This window comes from Haliaeetus leucocephalus, unplaced genomic scaffold, assembly GCF_000737465.1.
Source record: "Haliaeetus leucocephalus isolate CR32 unplaced genomic scaffold, Haliaeetus_leucocephalus-4.0 Scaffold395, whole genome shotgun sequence".
NCBI classification, from domain to species: domain Eukaryota; kingdom Metazoa; phylum Chordata; class Aves; order Accipitriformes; family Accipitridae; genus Haliaeetus; species Haliaeetus leucocephalus.
The window spans coordinates 5,899,686-5,913,005 of NW_010972831.1; the positions used below are offsets into that span (position 1 = coordinate 5,899,686).

Here is a 13,320-nt window from a genome sequence, read left to right on the forward strand (position 1 = left end):
TGAGGGTGGTCAAAGGCTGCAACAGAGGTCATAAACTCTCTGTCCTTGGAGTTGTTTGAGGACACTGCCCTCTGCAACCTGCTGTAGTTGGCCCTGCTCTGAGCAGGGGGTTAGACTGGACAATCTCCTGAGGTCCCTTCCAACCTCAGCTATTCTGCGAGTCTGCAGTTTTGCTGTACTATAAAAACAAGACAGTTCACATCAAAGGAAAATTAAAAAGGTCAGGGACCAGGTTCAGGGGTTAGGGCAGGGCTCAGGGTCAGGAGTCACGTAAACAAAAGCGTAATAAATCTATGGCCTCATCTCCTTAGCTTTCATCATTTATTCAGGAATGTAAGTACAATTAAGTGGCTTGGGTTATTTGTCTTAAAAACCCAGTCAGGAATGTAACCAAGAACATGGAGGTGTCACGTGGCTAACAATACTCTTTAAAAAAATCATTGAATCTAGCCCCATAAATATCCAAGATAAAATATCAACCTCAATGTTTTTTAACTCTCCAATTTTAAGTACTGTAAATGGAATTCGTATACAGAAACATTAACAGCTTTCCAACAGTGGACTTACAACTCCTAGACACCAGAGAAATACTTGCTTGTTAATAATCCAGGAGCTATGACCAAGATGTTTGTGTGCCAAATGTGAATGGCCTGAGCTTACATTTACACAACTAATTTAACATTTCCTTGTTTGTCAAGTTCCACAATAGCAAGTTCTTTCAAGATTCGTATTCTTGAGTCAGTGGCTTTCATATTCATCTTGTTCATCTGCGAAACACTCAATGCTGCTCTGTAAGACAAAAGCACACTAGTTAGCAAAACAGAGTATCAAACACTGGGTCTGGCAGAAAAAGGCTAAAAAGCACGTACTGTTTAATGAATGATTTTTGCAAGTGCTCTGCAATTCTCATTCAGATATTGTCATCAACTTTTCTGCGCTACTTCAAATTGAGAACAGTCATTTGCTAATCCAACCTTAGGGTTAAAGAGACAGAATTCCTGAGTTAAAAACTTCCTCATTTTTAACATCAGCCTGCAAGAAATCCGCAGCACAGCCCAGACAGGGCTCAGGGCTCAGGGAGGCAGGAGGAGCTGGTGTGGGGAGGGCAGGGTTCAGGAGTCATGGTTCAGCATTAGGGCTTTGCTTTTCCAGTCTGGATGCAGATTCCAAAAGCTAAAAGGGCTTGGCGGTCTGACTGTGTCAGCAAAACTTCCCTGAATAGACCCAGTTTTGGACATCTGTACAGTGAAACCAAAGTGGAAAAAGAACCTGATGTACAGTTTTGAAAACGATCAAATCATACAAGCCATTTTTACACAAATTAATTTAGGGGGTTTTGTGTGATGGCCTAACACTTTGGGGTGTGTACCTAACCAAGAAGAGTGTAGGGGAGTAAAATCAAATTATGAAGTTGTAACATAGCAGCAAATGGTTAACTAGCTGTTTTTGTTTTCTTTGAAAAGGCTGAATTTCTTTACAGCTTACAAAATCCTTACTAATGAATGGCTTTAAGTCTTACCTGTTCTTATTTACAATGAAGTGGTTAAATAACTCCTTGTACAAATTGTTCAGGTCTGCTAGTTTAACAGTACTTCTGATAGTCCTTGGTACAGTCATAAGTGTTTCCTCAGTCAATGGTTTGAATTGCAATTCTAAAAAATTGGAAATAGAAGATACTTGTTTCTTCAGAAATTAGGCCAAAGCTAGGAATTACTTTCACTACTTTTTAAGAAACCCCCTAAATGGGTCTAAAGAAAAGATTTTCTAGCAGGAGGAAGGAGAGACGGAAAATAGTCCCTCCAAACTATCATCATATCTACAGACCCAGTGAAAAATCATTTAATTTGAGATCTGATGGGGATTAATAAATTTGGTTTGTCAGTGACTAGTTTTTTTCTTTTTTTTTTAAAGAACTAGGAAAATTCCTTTCTATAAGTAGGGATAAATGGATTAAACAAGAGCTATTTCTATGGTAAGACTAGTACCTCATTTCTTCCAGACCATAAACACAACACTACCCACTTCAATACCATCAAAAGCAAGAAAAACTCCCAGAGACATGGGAACTATATGTGGAATATAACTAAGGGCTCACTTGCTTTTATTAAAGTCTAAATTCTTCACTTCACATAAAAGCAGTAGTTCCTAATGCTTGAGAGTGAAAACAGTGAATTTGCTGTGCATCATAGGCTCTATGTTCTTTAAATAAAAGAGCTCAGAAACCATACCTAGGTCTCAGCCTATTCCTACTACTGTGAGATTTGGCCCTATTGCACTAGGGGTAAAACAGGCCTTATTTGTCAGCTGAAGTTATTTACAGTATCTGCCTTTTTCAGAAAGTAAGACAGTTTAATTCATTACTCCCTGAATTCTAGATGGTAACTTGATATGTTTAAATAGCACAGGCCTATTAGAGTTCAATATTAGAGATGGAAGACTTGAGAGATTGATACTATTCACAAAGCTTACTTACTGGGGCTGAGTGGGAGGGGGAGAAGATCAGTCAAGGGAAAAAAAGAAAACATCAGGAAAATTTTTCTTTCAGTACTTACCTTCAGATGAGCCAGAGGCTGCAGATCCTGAATGGCTAGATGGCTAAAAATAAACGAGAGATAATGTCAGGATTTGTTGGAATTTTATTTAGAAATTTTTTTTACAATTTCATTTCTGCATTAGTAATTACATTTTACTGTTGGATAACCAAGGATCTTGCAGCCACTGAAGTCAACAGCAAAATCTTAGGCATTAAACGAATCCTGGTTTCAAATAAAAAATAAGTTTAAAATGGATACAGAAAGATTTCTATGCAAGTCAGATAAGCCTTTTCAGCTTTCTCCTTTTCATTCCCATCTGGTTGTAGCTGAAAGCACTGTACATGCAGCAAAGGAAAAAGATGGCTTTCCTATTTTCAGGCAACCTTCAGAGGCTGACAGTTCTGACAAGCTGAAGGTAGCTATATCTGACTCCCCTCAGCCAGAAATACAGCACTGACAAAAAAATCCCAGGGCCTTTATGACATCTTTCCATTCTTTCTGCCTTTCAGAGAACATCTTCGAAACACGCTCAATGACAACATAGGGACTGATACCAATTAAACTGGCCTCAGTAGCTGTAGGATATAGCTACATTTTGCATTGGGCCTGGATTATGCCAGCTGTATGTGAAGTGCTTTAGAATTAAATAATGGGAAGACAGAAACTGACAGCATTTATCAAGGTAGGAGAAGATATTTGCAAACGAAGAGAGAATGAAGCTGCAAGATACTGGATGGCTTTCATGCAAACCAACCGTGGCAGTAAAGGGACAGAAAGCGAGGCATCCTTTGACAGCAGAGTAGTGGGCAGTGAGAAGACATGTAGAAGAAGATAAGGTCAATAAGATAATTACACTCTATTAACCTTCTTTAATATTTTGCTTTTAATATGCAGCCCAGACCAATTTAGCTATGGGAGAATATCTGACTTTTTAACAAGTATTAGTTTAGATCTATGTTACTCATATTCCAAAATTCATTTAATATTTTACAGGAAATTAAATTTCTCCCCATTTTGATATGCATTCGTTTGGATCAATTACATTCTTCACTCCCACCCAAAGGCTTCTTATATAACACATTAAGAGAACAATAGGATTGACAAGAGCAACCAACTGCATCTCTGAAAAGAAACAGAAACTTATCCCAATTAAAAAATAAGGGGAACAAAGTCTTCCATCAAAGCAAATTTTTCCTTCGTGTTCAATTTAATTGGAACAAATCATATACTTAATCAGAATGCAATAAAAATTAAAAGGTTTGTTAGAGACTTTAGTCCCATTTCTGAAAAATTCCATTCATTTGAGAGGTATTAAGTCACAAAAACAGCCCTTCTGACTTCAGCTGAGCTTTACTGAGGACTAATGGCTTTTGGAATACTGACACTCTGTGGCCTAATTACCTCTTCCACGAGCGATTCCATTTCTTTAACAGTTTGGCAGGTTAACTGCTGTGCTGCAGTCTGTTCTTCTCCTGACAGAGGTAAGCGCTAGGAAAAAAAACAAACACATAGAACTCTGATACTTTCAGTTCCTAGGGTGATGATATTTACAGAAGAACTCAGTGTTTGTGTAGCCCTTTTCTCATGGAAACTAATAGTAGGCTCCTACTTTCCTTCAAATGAAAGCAAATTTACAAGCAAAGTATTTCTGAAAAATCCAACCACAATATTCCTTTAGCATCAATACTATAAATGTTTGAACAGAAAGAAGATAAATTATTCGACAGAAGAAGTATTTCACTTAAAGACTTACATTTCTCCATAACAGTTTAATCCATCTTTGGTTTAGGAAATATACAAAGTACAAGAAAATCTTTATCTAAAAAGTCTAAATATAACTCAAGAGACAAGAGTCTTCCACTTTAACAAAATCCAAATATGAAATTATTCTTGGCGGCATATCCTTGGAACACAGGGAAAGAAAATATTTTTTCCTTTCTGTGACGTATAACCACTGTCTTTTAAATCATTATACAGTATATTTTATCCATAAAGAAAGACTTACCAGTAACTTGTCTAGAGCTGTTGACAGATTAAACACAATCTTGGGGCACTGTCATTAGAACATTAAAGTGAGAGCTGAGATCTGGGAATATGTTTTAGTCACACCAGTTCTGTCTTTGCCACTAGACTATCAATTAGCTTTTTTCATCTAAATCATCTGATTTGTAAAGGGACAAAATTAATGCTTTCACAACCTCTTCAAAACTGTAATGAAGCAGTGTCTGAAGACCACTTAGGAAAATGTGTTGTTTGTTGTAGGGTTTTTTTTTTAATAGATAGATAGGCATTATCATACTGAGAAAAACTTAACAACTTTGCACTAATAACAATTCCACCGCATATATTACAATGCATTGGTTTTAACTGACTCACTTCAGACAGTGAAAATACATTTGCCGTTTAAAAGATTTTTTGCCTTTTAATATTGGTTTCGCTTTCTAATTTCTTTAAAGTGGCTACTTTTAAAAAAAGTCAGTATAGAAGTGGGACACAGCTGTGCAGAGAGGCATCAATTTCTATGAAACTATTCAAACATGTGTCACACTATTGACGCTATTATGGCATTACTTCCAACTCCAAAACTGAATACCACTAGCTTAACTGTTGAGTAATGAATCAGGCTTGTGATTTACAAAAAGAGCTCCAATCTTGCAAACATTTCTTCCGGTAAATGGTCTTCTTATCTTCTAAGAGTCCTCTAAGAGTCTGCACATATAACAGTTTCCAATAGAACTACTCACATCTACGTAAAGGTTACACAAATACGTGTTAATTTACAGGAGTGAGACTCGAGTAATTAAAATGAAAATACTACCTCAAGATCAGTATGTTGCTGTACTGCCTGAATCATCTTCATTGTGTTCTCTAGAGCAGCACGGATGCCCTTCATGGATTCTCTCTGCTCTATAGAAACTTTTTCCAGCTGCATACATAACGTTTTATACCGAGATTTCACCACTGAGAGTTCTTCCAAGACAGCGACTGGATTTTCCTATGTAGAAATGAAAAGTACATTTAAACTATTTAAGAAGAGAAAATTAATGTGGCCATATACCAATTAAAAGTGTAGGCATTAGAGACACTAAAATATACCATGAAATGACCCTTTACAATGAAAAGTGTAGCAGTGAGCATCTGTTTCATCTATACATTTATTTTTTCATAAGCAAAAATGATAGGTAGTGTTAATAAAACAGCATAAATCTGTGGTTCCACAACAAATACAGGAGGATGAATTTACTGTGCTGGTGGATGTTAACGGCTTTTCTGAGTTGGAATAACTTAGGGACTTCTAACTAAAAAGATTATTTTTCCACTATATGTTACAATATACATGGAGACAAGGACTTATTTATAAAATCCTTTACATGCTGCCATTTATTGTTTTCCTCTTCCTCTCATCTGTCCCCCAAATCTGAATTTAGACATTGCTTATTAGCAAGTTTATCTTTTGATCTCAGAGCAAGGGTGTGCTTTAGCTCAGATTGGAATCTGTCTCTTAAATTTAGGTATAACACTACTACTAATTTCTCAAAGCAGAACATGGGCGAATTTCACTATACCAAGAAATCAAGGGGGTTTTGTTGGTTTCTGCACTGAATTCATATTAGGCCAGTTATCTTGATATACGATGCAAGAAATACTTTATAATAACGATAAAAACCTAACAACTAGATAAAAGAACAGCCACCTATATTTTAGGATTAAAGAAAATTACCCATTTATTACCAACTTCATGCAAAATGCAATAAAATCTATTAATTTAATCTAAAAATACTACCTCTGCTGCTGGATTATCAGGAAGACTTTTCATTATTTCAAACTCCAGTCTGTGTTGAATATAATCCAGATCAGATTCTGCCTTCTGGAACTAAAATATTTAAGGTCAGCCACAGTATATTAAAAAACAAAAATTGCAGACAAAACCCAACCGTTTGCGTTTCCTGTATTTCAGGAAAGCAGAAGCCAGATGCCTCTGATTTAAAAGAGGCATGTACTATAAAAGTACATTTCTATTCCTCCAATCTATTCCATTAGCTAATGTTTGCCAATTACACTGACACACTTCTAGCCTGAAAAATATAAAGCAATAAACTTTCAGACTTAACATAACCATTTTCCTCTCACATGTAAGAATTATATGGGTGTACGCACACAAACTTCTATTAATTTTACCCTCTTTCCATTTGTCTAACCCAAATTACCCAGTTGTTCTCTTTGTATCTTGCCACTAGTACCTTTTTCATGCAGGTCCCCAAAATGCATGAAAACACTTCTATCTCTTCTTATGTTACATGCCCTTGCAATGCCAAACCTCTCAAGATGAAGTTTTTAAGTAGTAGACCAAAGAGGTAAGTTCTATCAATAGAAAAGAACACACATCTTTTAAAAAGTGATCTTCACTCAGTGCAGGAGGTGTTTGATTTTTTTCTCCTGAGATATTAACATATTTTCCATCAATTTTTAGAGCTTCTTGGCTAACTGCTTCTCTTTTCAAACATTAAAAGTTCTGTTAGCAAAACTGCAATACTCCGTTATTTACACAGCAGAGATTATGAATAAGTGTTCAGGATCCAAGCATATCAACAGAGATTTTATTATGAATTATATTAGGAATGCATTCTCTCAGATGGTTCTAATACCCATAATACATTTTATTATTCCCCAATAAACCAGACTGATAAATAGATAATAAAATTGATGACATCACATTTCTTTCCCTGGGATAAATAAGCCACCAGAGAATTCTCTAATTGCCTTGTAAAATAGTCTGCTGATAGCATTATTACTTAATTAATTTTAGTCTGCAATTTTAATACCTATTAAGGACTTCTGTCCTTAAGAAGTCCTTCTGTTTAAAGAAAGGCAGTTTTCCCAGTTCACAAACAACTCATGAATTTCTTATCATAATGATTTGGTGATTTTACAGTCACAGAAGAGGCAATGATGAAAGCAAGTTAAAAATGCTCGTAACTTACTTAACTCAGTGTGGTTTTCAGAATTTATACTGAGATTAACCCTGAAGTAATCATTACAACTTTTTAAAGGATGAAATAAGGCTATATTTGTTACTGTATCCCAAAGTACTACCTGGCAGGGCTATAATGGTAGCTACAGTGACAAACTTCAGTAGTCTTTGGATGTAGCCTGTAGTCAGGCCTGGATACCAAAAGGATGTTTATGTTTTAAACATCAGCCTTGAATTCCACCTTCAGGAGCTGCCATTAATACCTTTGAGGATCTGGAACTTCAGATAGCCTAAAGGAATGGTGTTCGATCCAAGATGTTCTACAAGTAAAATCCCCTTTCTGACATAGTGAAAATGTGTGATTTTTCATACACATACACACCTTCAGTAAATTTTCAAATAATAGCTTAAGAAAAGGAAAATAAATCTAGTAAAGACCTCAAGCATCTGTAAATCAAAGGGAAAGCTTTCACCCGTTACTCCCATAACTTACCATCTACCCAACAAAACTCCTTCCCATATCCACCCCAGAAACCAGTCATGACAAAATGTGAGAATAAAATACTTTTTATTACACTATGTATTTTTAAAGAGTTCATGAGGGAATTTCTCCTAAATGCTCAATCGTTTCTGTTCTCCTCCACTAGCAAACATTTTTAGGTTTTCATTTCTAGAGGCAGGCACGCCAAAAAGGTAATTTTTTTGCTTTTCTCCAACTCCTCTATCTGATTAATAATTATTGGGAAAGCAGACAGTGAATATGGGTGGCTTTTAAAATTATCCATGAAGGTCTGTTCCTAAATATTTAATATTGATAATTTGAGATTTACAGAACGACAGTAAGCCACTAATACCATGCTACTACTATAATTCAAGGCATTAAAAATTGAATGTGAAGCTGAATGCTTATCCATTGTGTAGCTATAATTTTAAGATTTGTGCTTAATGAAAATACTAACACAGTATCACTGCTTCCTCCTGAAAGTATGCTAACTCCAAAAGAAACAAAATTTATTATCAGCAATTTCAAAGCATGTTTATAAGCACTGCCATATGTTCCTCCTTTACGATCCATTTTTCCTTTATTTTATAAATATTTATTTCTTGCTCTATTTCAGGAAACATACACCTGCAGAAATCTCACCTTAATGTTATAGGTTAGGACCGTTCGTATGATGAGTACTGTACACCAATCACACAGAAAATGCAGTTTGTGAAATGTAAATTTGTAATTTACTCACAGGCTTAGAAGAAAGTGTTAGAAACTGTGAGGCAAGACTCAAGCCATTGCTGCGTACTCTGCTTTCAGATGCTTTGACAATACTATTGCACTGCTAGCTGTAAAGTACAGTAGTGCAATAAAGTCAGAGCATTCGTTAGCAGCAAGAACTCTGTACAAGTAATCAATACACAAAATACGTATTGGAAAAAAATAGGTCGAGTCAGATAGTGGTTTCTGTGGATCATGGAGAATTGGATAAGGTTAAGGTTCACCCAGTCCTGATAGAGACACACAAGAACTCACATATTTCAAGACATTATTATTATTCATAATCCCTGTCATTCCACTGACCAAGAAGGGGGGCAAAAAAGGAGGAAAACACCCAACAAAACACTCAACAGATCTGTCAGAAATTCAATTTCAAACAATTTGTTGCTCTTTTAACTGGAAACTACAATTCCAAATTTATTTATTCCTTAGATTTGCCTCATAGCAAGCAAAGATTCTAAACTGCTATCAGACAGATGTTCTTAAACTGCATTACAGGGAACATTTTCCGGACACCAGAGTTTATTCTTCTCATTTGCAGGTGTTGAATCACTTTAAAATACACTTAAACACACACTCATTTCCCAACATAGTGGATGTACATTACCACATAAGGGGTTACCACATAGATGTTAGAGCACTATCAAAGTGGGCATGTATTTCATAAATCTCAATAACTGTGTTTCTTCTTAACAAAACCAGTAACTTCATACAAAAAGTTTGAGAACTCTTAGGGTCTGAAGGTGCTAAGATTCTTAACAACAAAATGCAAAGTAACAGAGGAATGGAGAGATAGGTGATTGCTGATGCATACAGAGCAACAACCTGAGTCAACTCCACACCTGTAACATTTCCCTAGAACACACTGTAGGAAATAAGAATTCTATACAGTGTTCTTCCCTCTTTGCAGGGCACTTATTTCTAAAGAAACATACACACAGAGTTGATGGTATTTGTCATTAAAAGACCAGTTAACATTTCTCCTTGGCAAATAACGAGAAGACAATGCGAGGAAAAAAAAAATAAAATATCAGTGGCAATCTCATTTTACAGTTGTTTTGCAAATCACCTTCTGGTCTCAGACAGTGATTTTTGACTTGTGACTGTAAGAAGAAGAATGAATAACGTAGATAGTATTGCTGGCCAATGCCCTTTTAACATTGCACTGCTTTTTGTGCATGATCACTAGTAGTACAACATAAAAAGGGCACTGGACAGACACCACTCAAAGAAAAAAGTACGTCCACTATACTAAAAATATGGTGACAGAAATTAACTAAATTGCTCTGAATTAAGCACTCTCAACTCATCTGACACTTTATCCATTTGTTATCCATTTTACTAAATGGATGTCCACACAAAATTTCTTTCAGTGCGAACTGCTGAAGTGCATACTGGAAGGCACTAGCACAGCACTTGAAGTCCTGGGCATTAAAGGTTAATGAAATGGTTGTTATACAGAAGGATACATTTATCACCAGCAACTACCATACTATATTTTCATTAGAGGCCTGACTCTGTGTCTGATGAAACTGTTGGAAAGATCTCCAGTCCCAGCGACTTCAATGAACGCTTGTGCAGCACAGTCTCAGGTGCCCAATTCCTAAAATACAGCACCCAGTATGCTTATTTAAATTGTTAATAAGTTAGCTTTACAATCTTTTGTGTAATGAATCTCATCTTATATTGTAGATCTTATGGTTCATTCAGCTCTTCTTGTTACTATACTTTGAGCAATAGTCTCAAAGAACCATCAATAACCTGGTATTTTCACACACATTGTTCTTTTTAAGCACCTACAAATTAGTTTGTTCCTGGTTCCATGAGACTAAAATGAAGCTTTCCATGAAACGCATGTCAAAACCTCTGGGGAAGTAAGAAGCATTTTTTTATCACACTTTTGTGGAGAGAGCTGACTTCCACAGGAAATCCAGGAAGAAGAAACAATAAGCAGAAGGAAGAGCAAGACACACAAAGCTGCAACATGCAAGACATAGTTGCCACTGTACATATTCTGATAAACAATGAAAAAGAGAAGTATTGCACTTTTGAATGAGGATTGTATACAGGAAATTAATAAGTGAGATTGTTCAAGGTGTATTTAAGAAAACACCCTTTTCTTAAAAAAAAAAAAGGCAAAAAAACCCAGGTGAAGATGCAACTGCCTTGTGCCACCCAGCAGTTTTAATGGAAGAAGGCAGCCGGGCATACCATCTCCCATCTTCTGCTAGAAGAAATTAACAGAAGAATCATACAGAAAAATGAAGAATAACAGGGTGAAATCAAAATCAATTTGTTTTCCAAATGGATTACCCAAAGATTTGGTGTAATTAGAACGGGGTGGAAGACGAAGCTATAATCTCAAAACCTCTGGAAGTTGTTAGGTGCCATCTGTGCAGATAATTGACCCGAACGAGCTCTTCAACTTGAAATTATTTGCACAATGATCATTTTGGTCTACTCGTAAAGCAGATCATAAGACAGTGTCCCATTACTGTCTTCTTCTACTACCATATATAAAAGCCCCTTTTAGCTTTAAGGAGGCCAAAATACCTCTCCAATTATTTACATGTCCTAAAATTAGAATCGCTAATCAGCAAACTTTAAAAGTAAGACTTTCAATAAAACACAGAAATAAACCATAACATAAAAATAACCAACATCTAACCTGAGCATTTCTAAACGGATTTACATGGAAAGAAAAACATGCTACAAGGAAAAAAGAAATCGCTCAACAAACTAGGTTTTACCAAAAAAAACCCCCCACAAACGAATACTGACAAACGATATGGGGAGATCAAGTTTACACTATGGGCAAGGCTGAGGTTCTGAATTTGAAATTAGAACAACTTCAGAGCTCTGACAAGAATGTAGTATGTTGATGAATTCAAATACTGTATATTACCATTGTAAGCATTCAGTTTGATGACTGCAGTTCAGTAGCTAAAGGAGAACAAGCACCCCCTCAAAAGCATGGTTTACTCAAAGGAAAAAAAAAACAAACCAACACACCACCTTGTTTTTAAAGTGAAGTAAAACTGAGAATTGGGTAAGATAATTTGAATTCTCTGATCTTTCGACTAATGCAAGTATTTTGGCATTGATTTAAATTCTTACTTTTTATTTCTTAACAGAAATAGTATTGTCGCTTAAAATATTCACTCAGAAGTGTCTTACTTCTGTAATGACATGCAGGTCACTGAATGAGGTGACAAAGGCTTGTTAGCAGAACAAGCTCACATTTAGACAACTTTCAGCCAGTTGTTTCTTTTCAGACAACAGCAAACTTAGTTGCCCACTGTTCCTAATGCTTTAAGGGGCACTTTATGGTGGTGCTGGAGCAAAGTGACTGAAGGAGCAATAAAGTAAGTAAAAGTAAACAAAACAAGGTTAAACACTGGGCATTAAGGAGTGCAGCAATTTTGTGTATTGAAGGAAAGTCTAGCAGTCATTAGGCTAAGGGATAATGTGGATATACAATAGTCCCCACCATGTTCCCCCACTGCTCCTCCTGATTTCTCCTGGATATTTCACTTTGGTGATGTTACTGTGTACAGATAAGAACTAGGAGACTATTAAACTAATTTTTATTTCTTTTTTTAATGAGAACTTGAAACCAAGATTGTCAGAGGAGAAAAAAAAAAGACAAATCTATTGTATTATTTGTCTCTGTATTGAATAATATACTTTTTTTCTCCACGAGGACACTTGCAGTTTATCAATTAAGGTACCTAACACTGCTGCTAGGACAATTAAAATGCCAAAAAACTTCTGGAAGTTTCCCAGCAAAAACCAAAGGAGCATCCTCTTTTGGAGAACTATGTCAGTACGAGCATTTTAATTTCTGTAAGGACTTAGGAATAGCAATTAATATTCTCTATTAAGCATTTGGATGCATAAAATATTCCCAAAGCATTTTAACTAAAAAAAAAAAGTGTAAACAAGTTTACATTGTATAGAATGAAGATCAAGACTTGAAGGATGCCGCAAGGAACTTGTCCGTTTAAAGAGGCAGTTTCCCAATATGTAAAAGCACAACATAGCTCTTTTTTTTTTTTTTTTCTTTTTTTTTCGCTTTCCCGTGAGCGGGGCAGGCAGAAGGGCGGCTATTACATAAGGCAGCTCGGTCTTTGCCGGCAGGGGCTGGCTCCGACAGCGCCGAAACCGAGTTAAACGCTGTGAAAAGAACTACGCGAACTTGAACGGCTGAAGGAAAAGCCACCCTTCTCCTCAGGACTGGCTACAGCCCACACCTCGCCAAGAAGGAACGGCTGAAAGGGCCGGCGAGCTCCCCACGAAGGACGGACGGACCGGGGGTCCCGCTGCCGCCCCGCTCCTCTCCTCAGCGCGAACGGCCCGACCCCGCAGCGCCCACCGGCGGCGAGGCGATGGGGGAGGCTCCCCCGGCTCTTCTCCCGCTGACCGGCCCCGCGGATCTCGCCCCGTTCTCCCGGGAGGAGCAGAAGGGGAGGTTGAGGCGCGGCACCGCCGCAGGCCCCGGCGGGAAGCCATCCCGGCGGGAAGCCATCCCGCCGCATCGCCCC

The 13,320-nt window shown here is 37.0% G+C and overlaps 1 protein-coding gene across 1 annotated transcript; it reads right to left on the reverse strand.

Moving 5' to 3' along the window:
* Positions 1-385: 385 nt before the first annotated feature.
* On the reverse strand, positions 386-8,794 carry SKA2 (spindle and kinetochore associated complex subunit 2). Its single transcript, XM_010573759.1, has 7 exons — positions 6,776-8,794; positions 6,319-6,408; positions 5,353-5,529; positions 3,936-4,022; positions 2,553-2,595; positions 1,520-1,652; positions 386-789 (listed from the first exon to the last, which is right to left on the reverse strand). Exons 1-7 carry the CDS (start codon positions 6,782-6,784, stop codon positions 663-665), a joined length of 666 nt encoding a protein of 221 aa, XP_010572061.1. The 5' UTR covers positions 6,785-8,794; the 3' UTR covers positions 386-662.
* Positions 8,795-13,320: the final 4,526 nt, after the last annotated feature.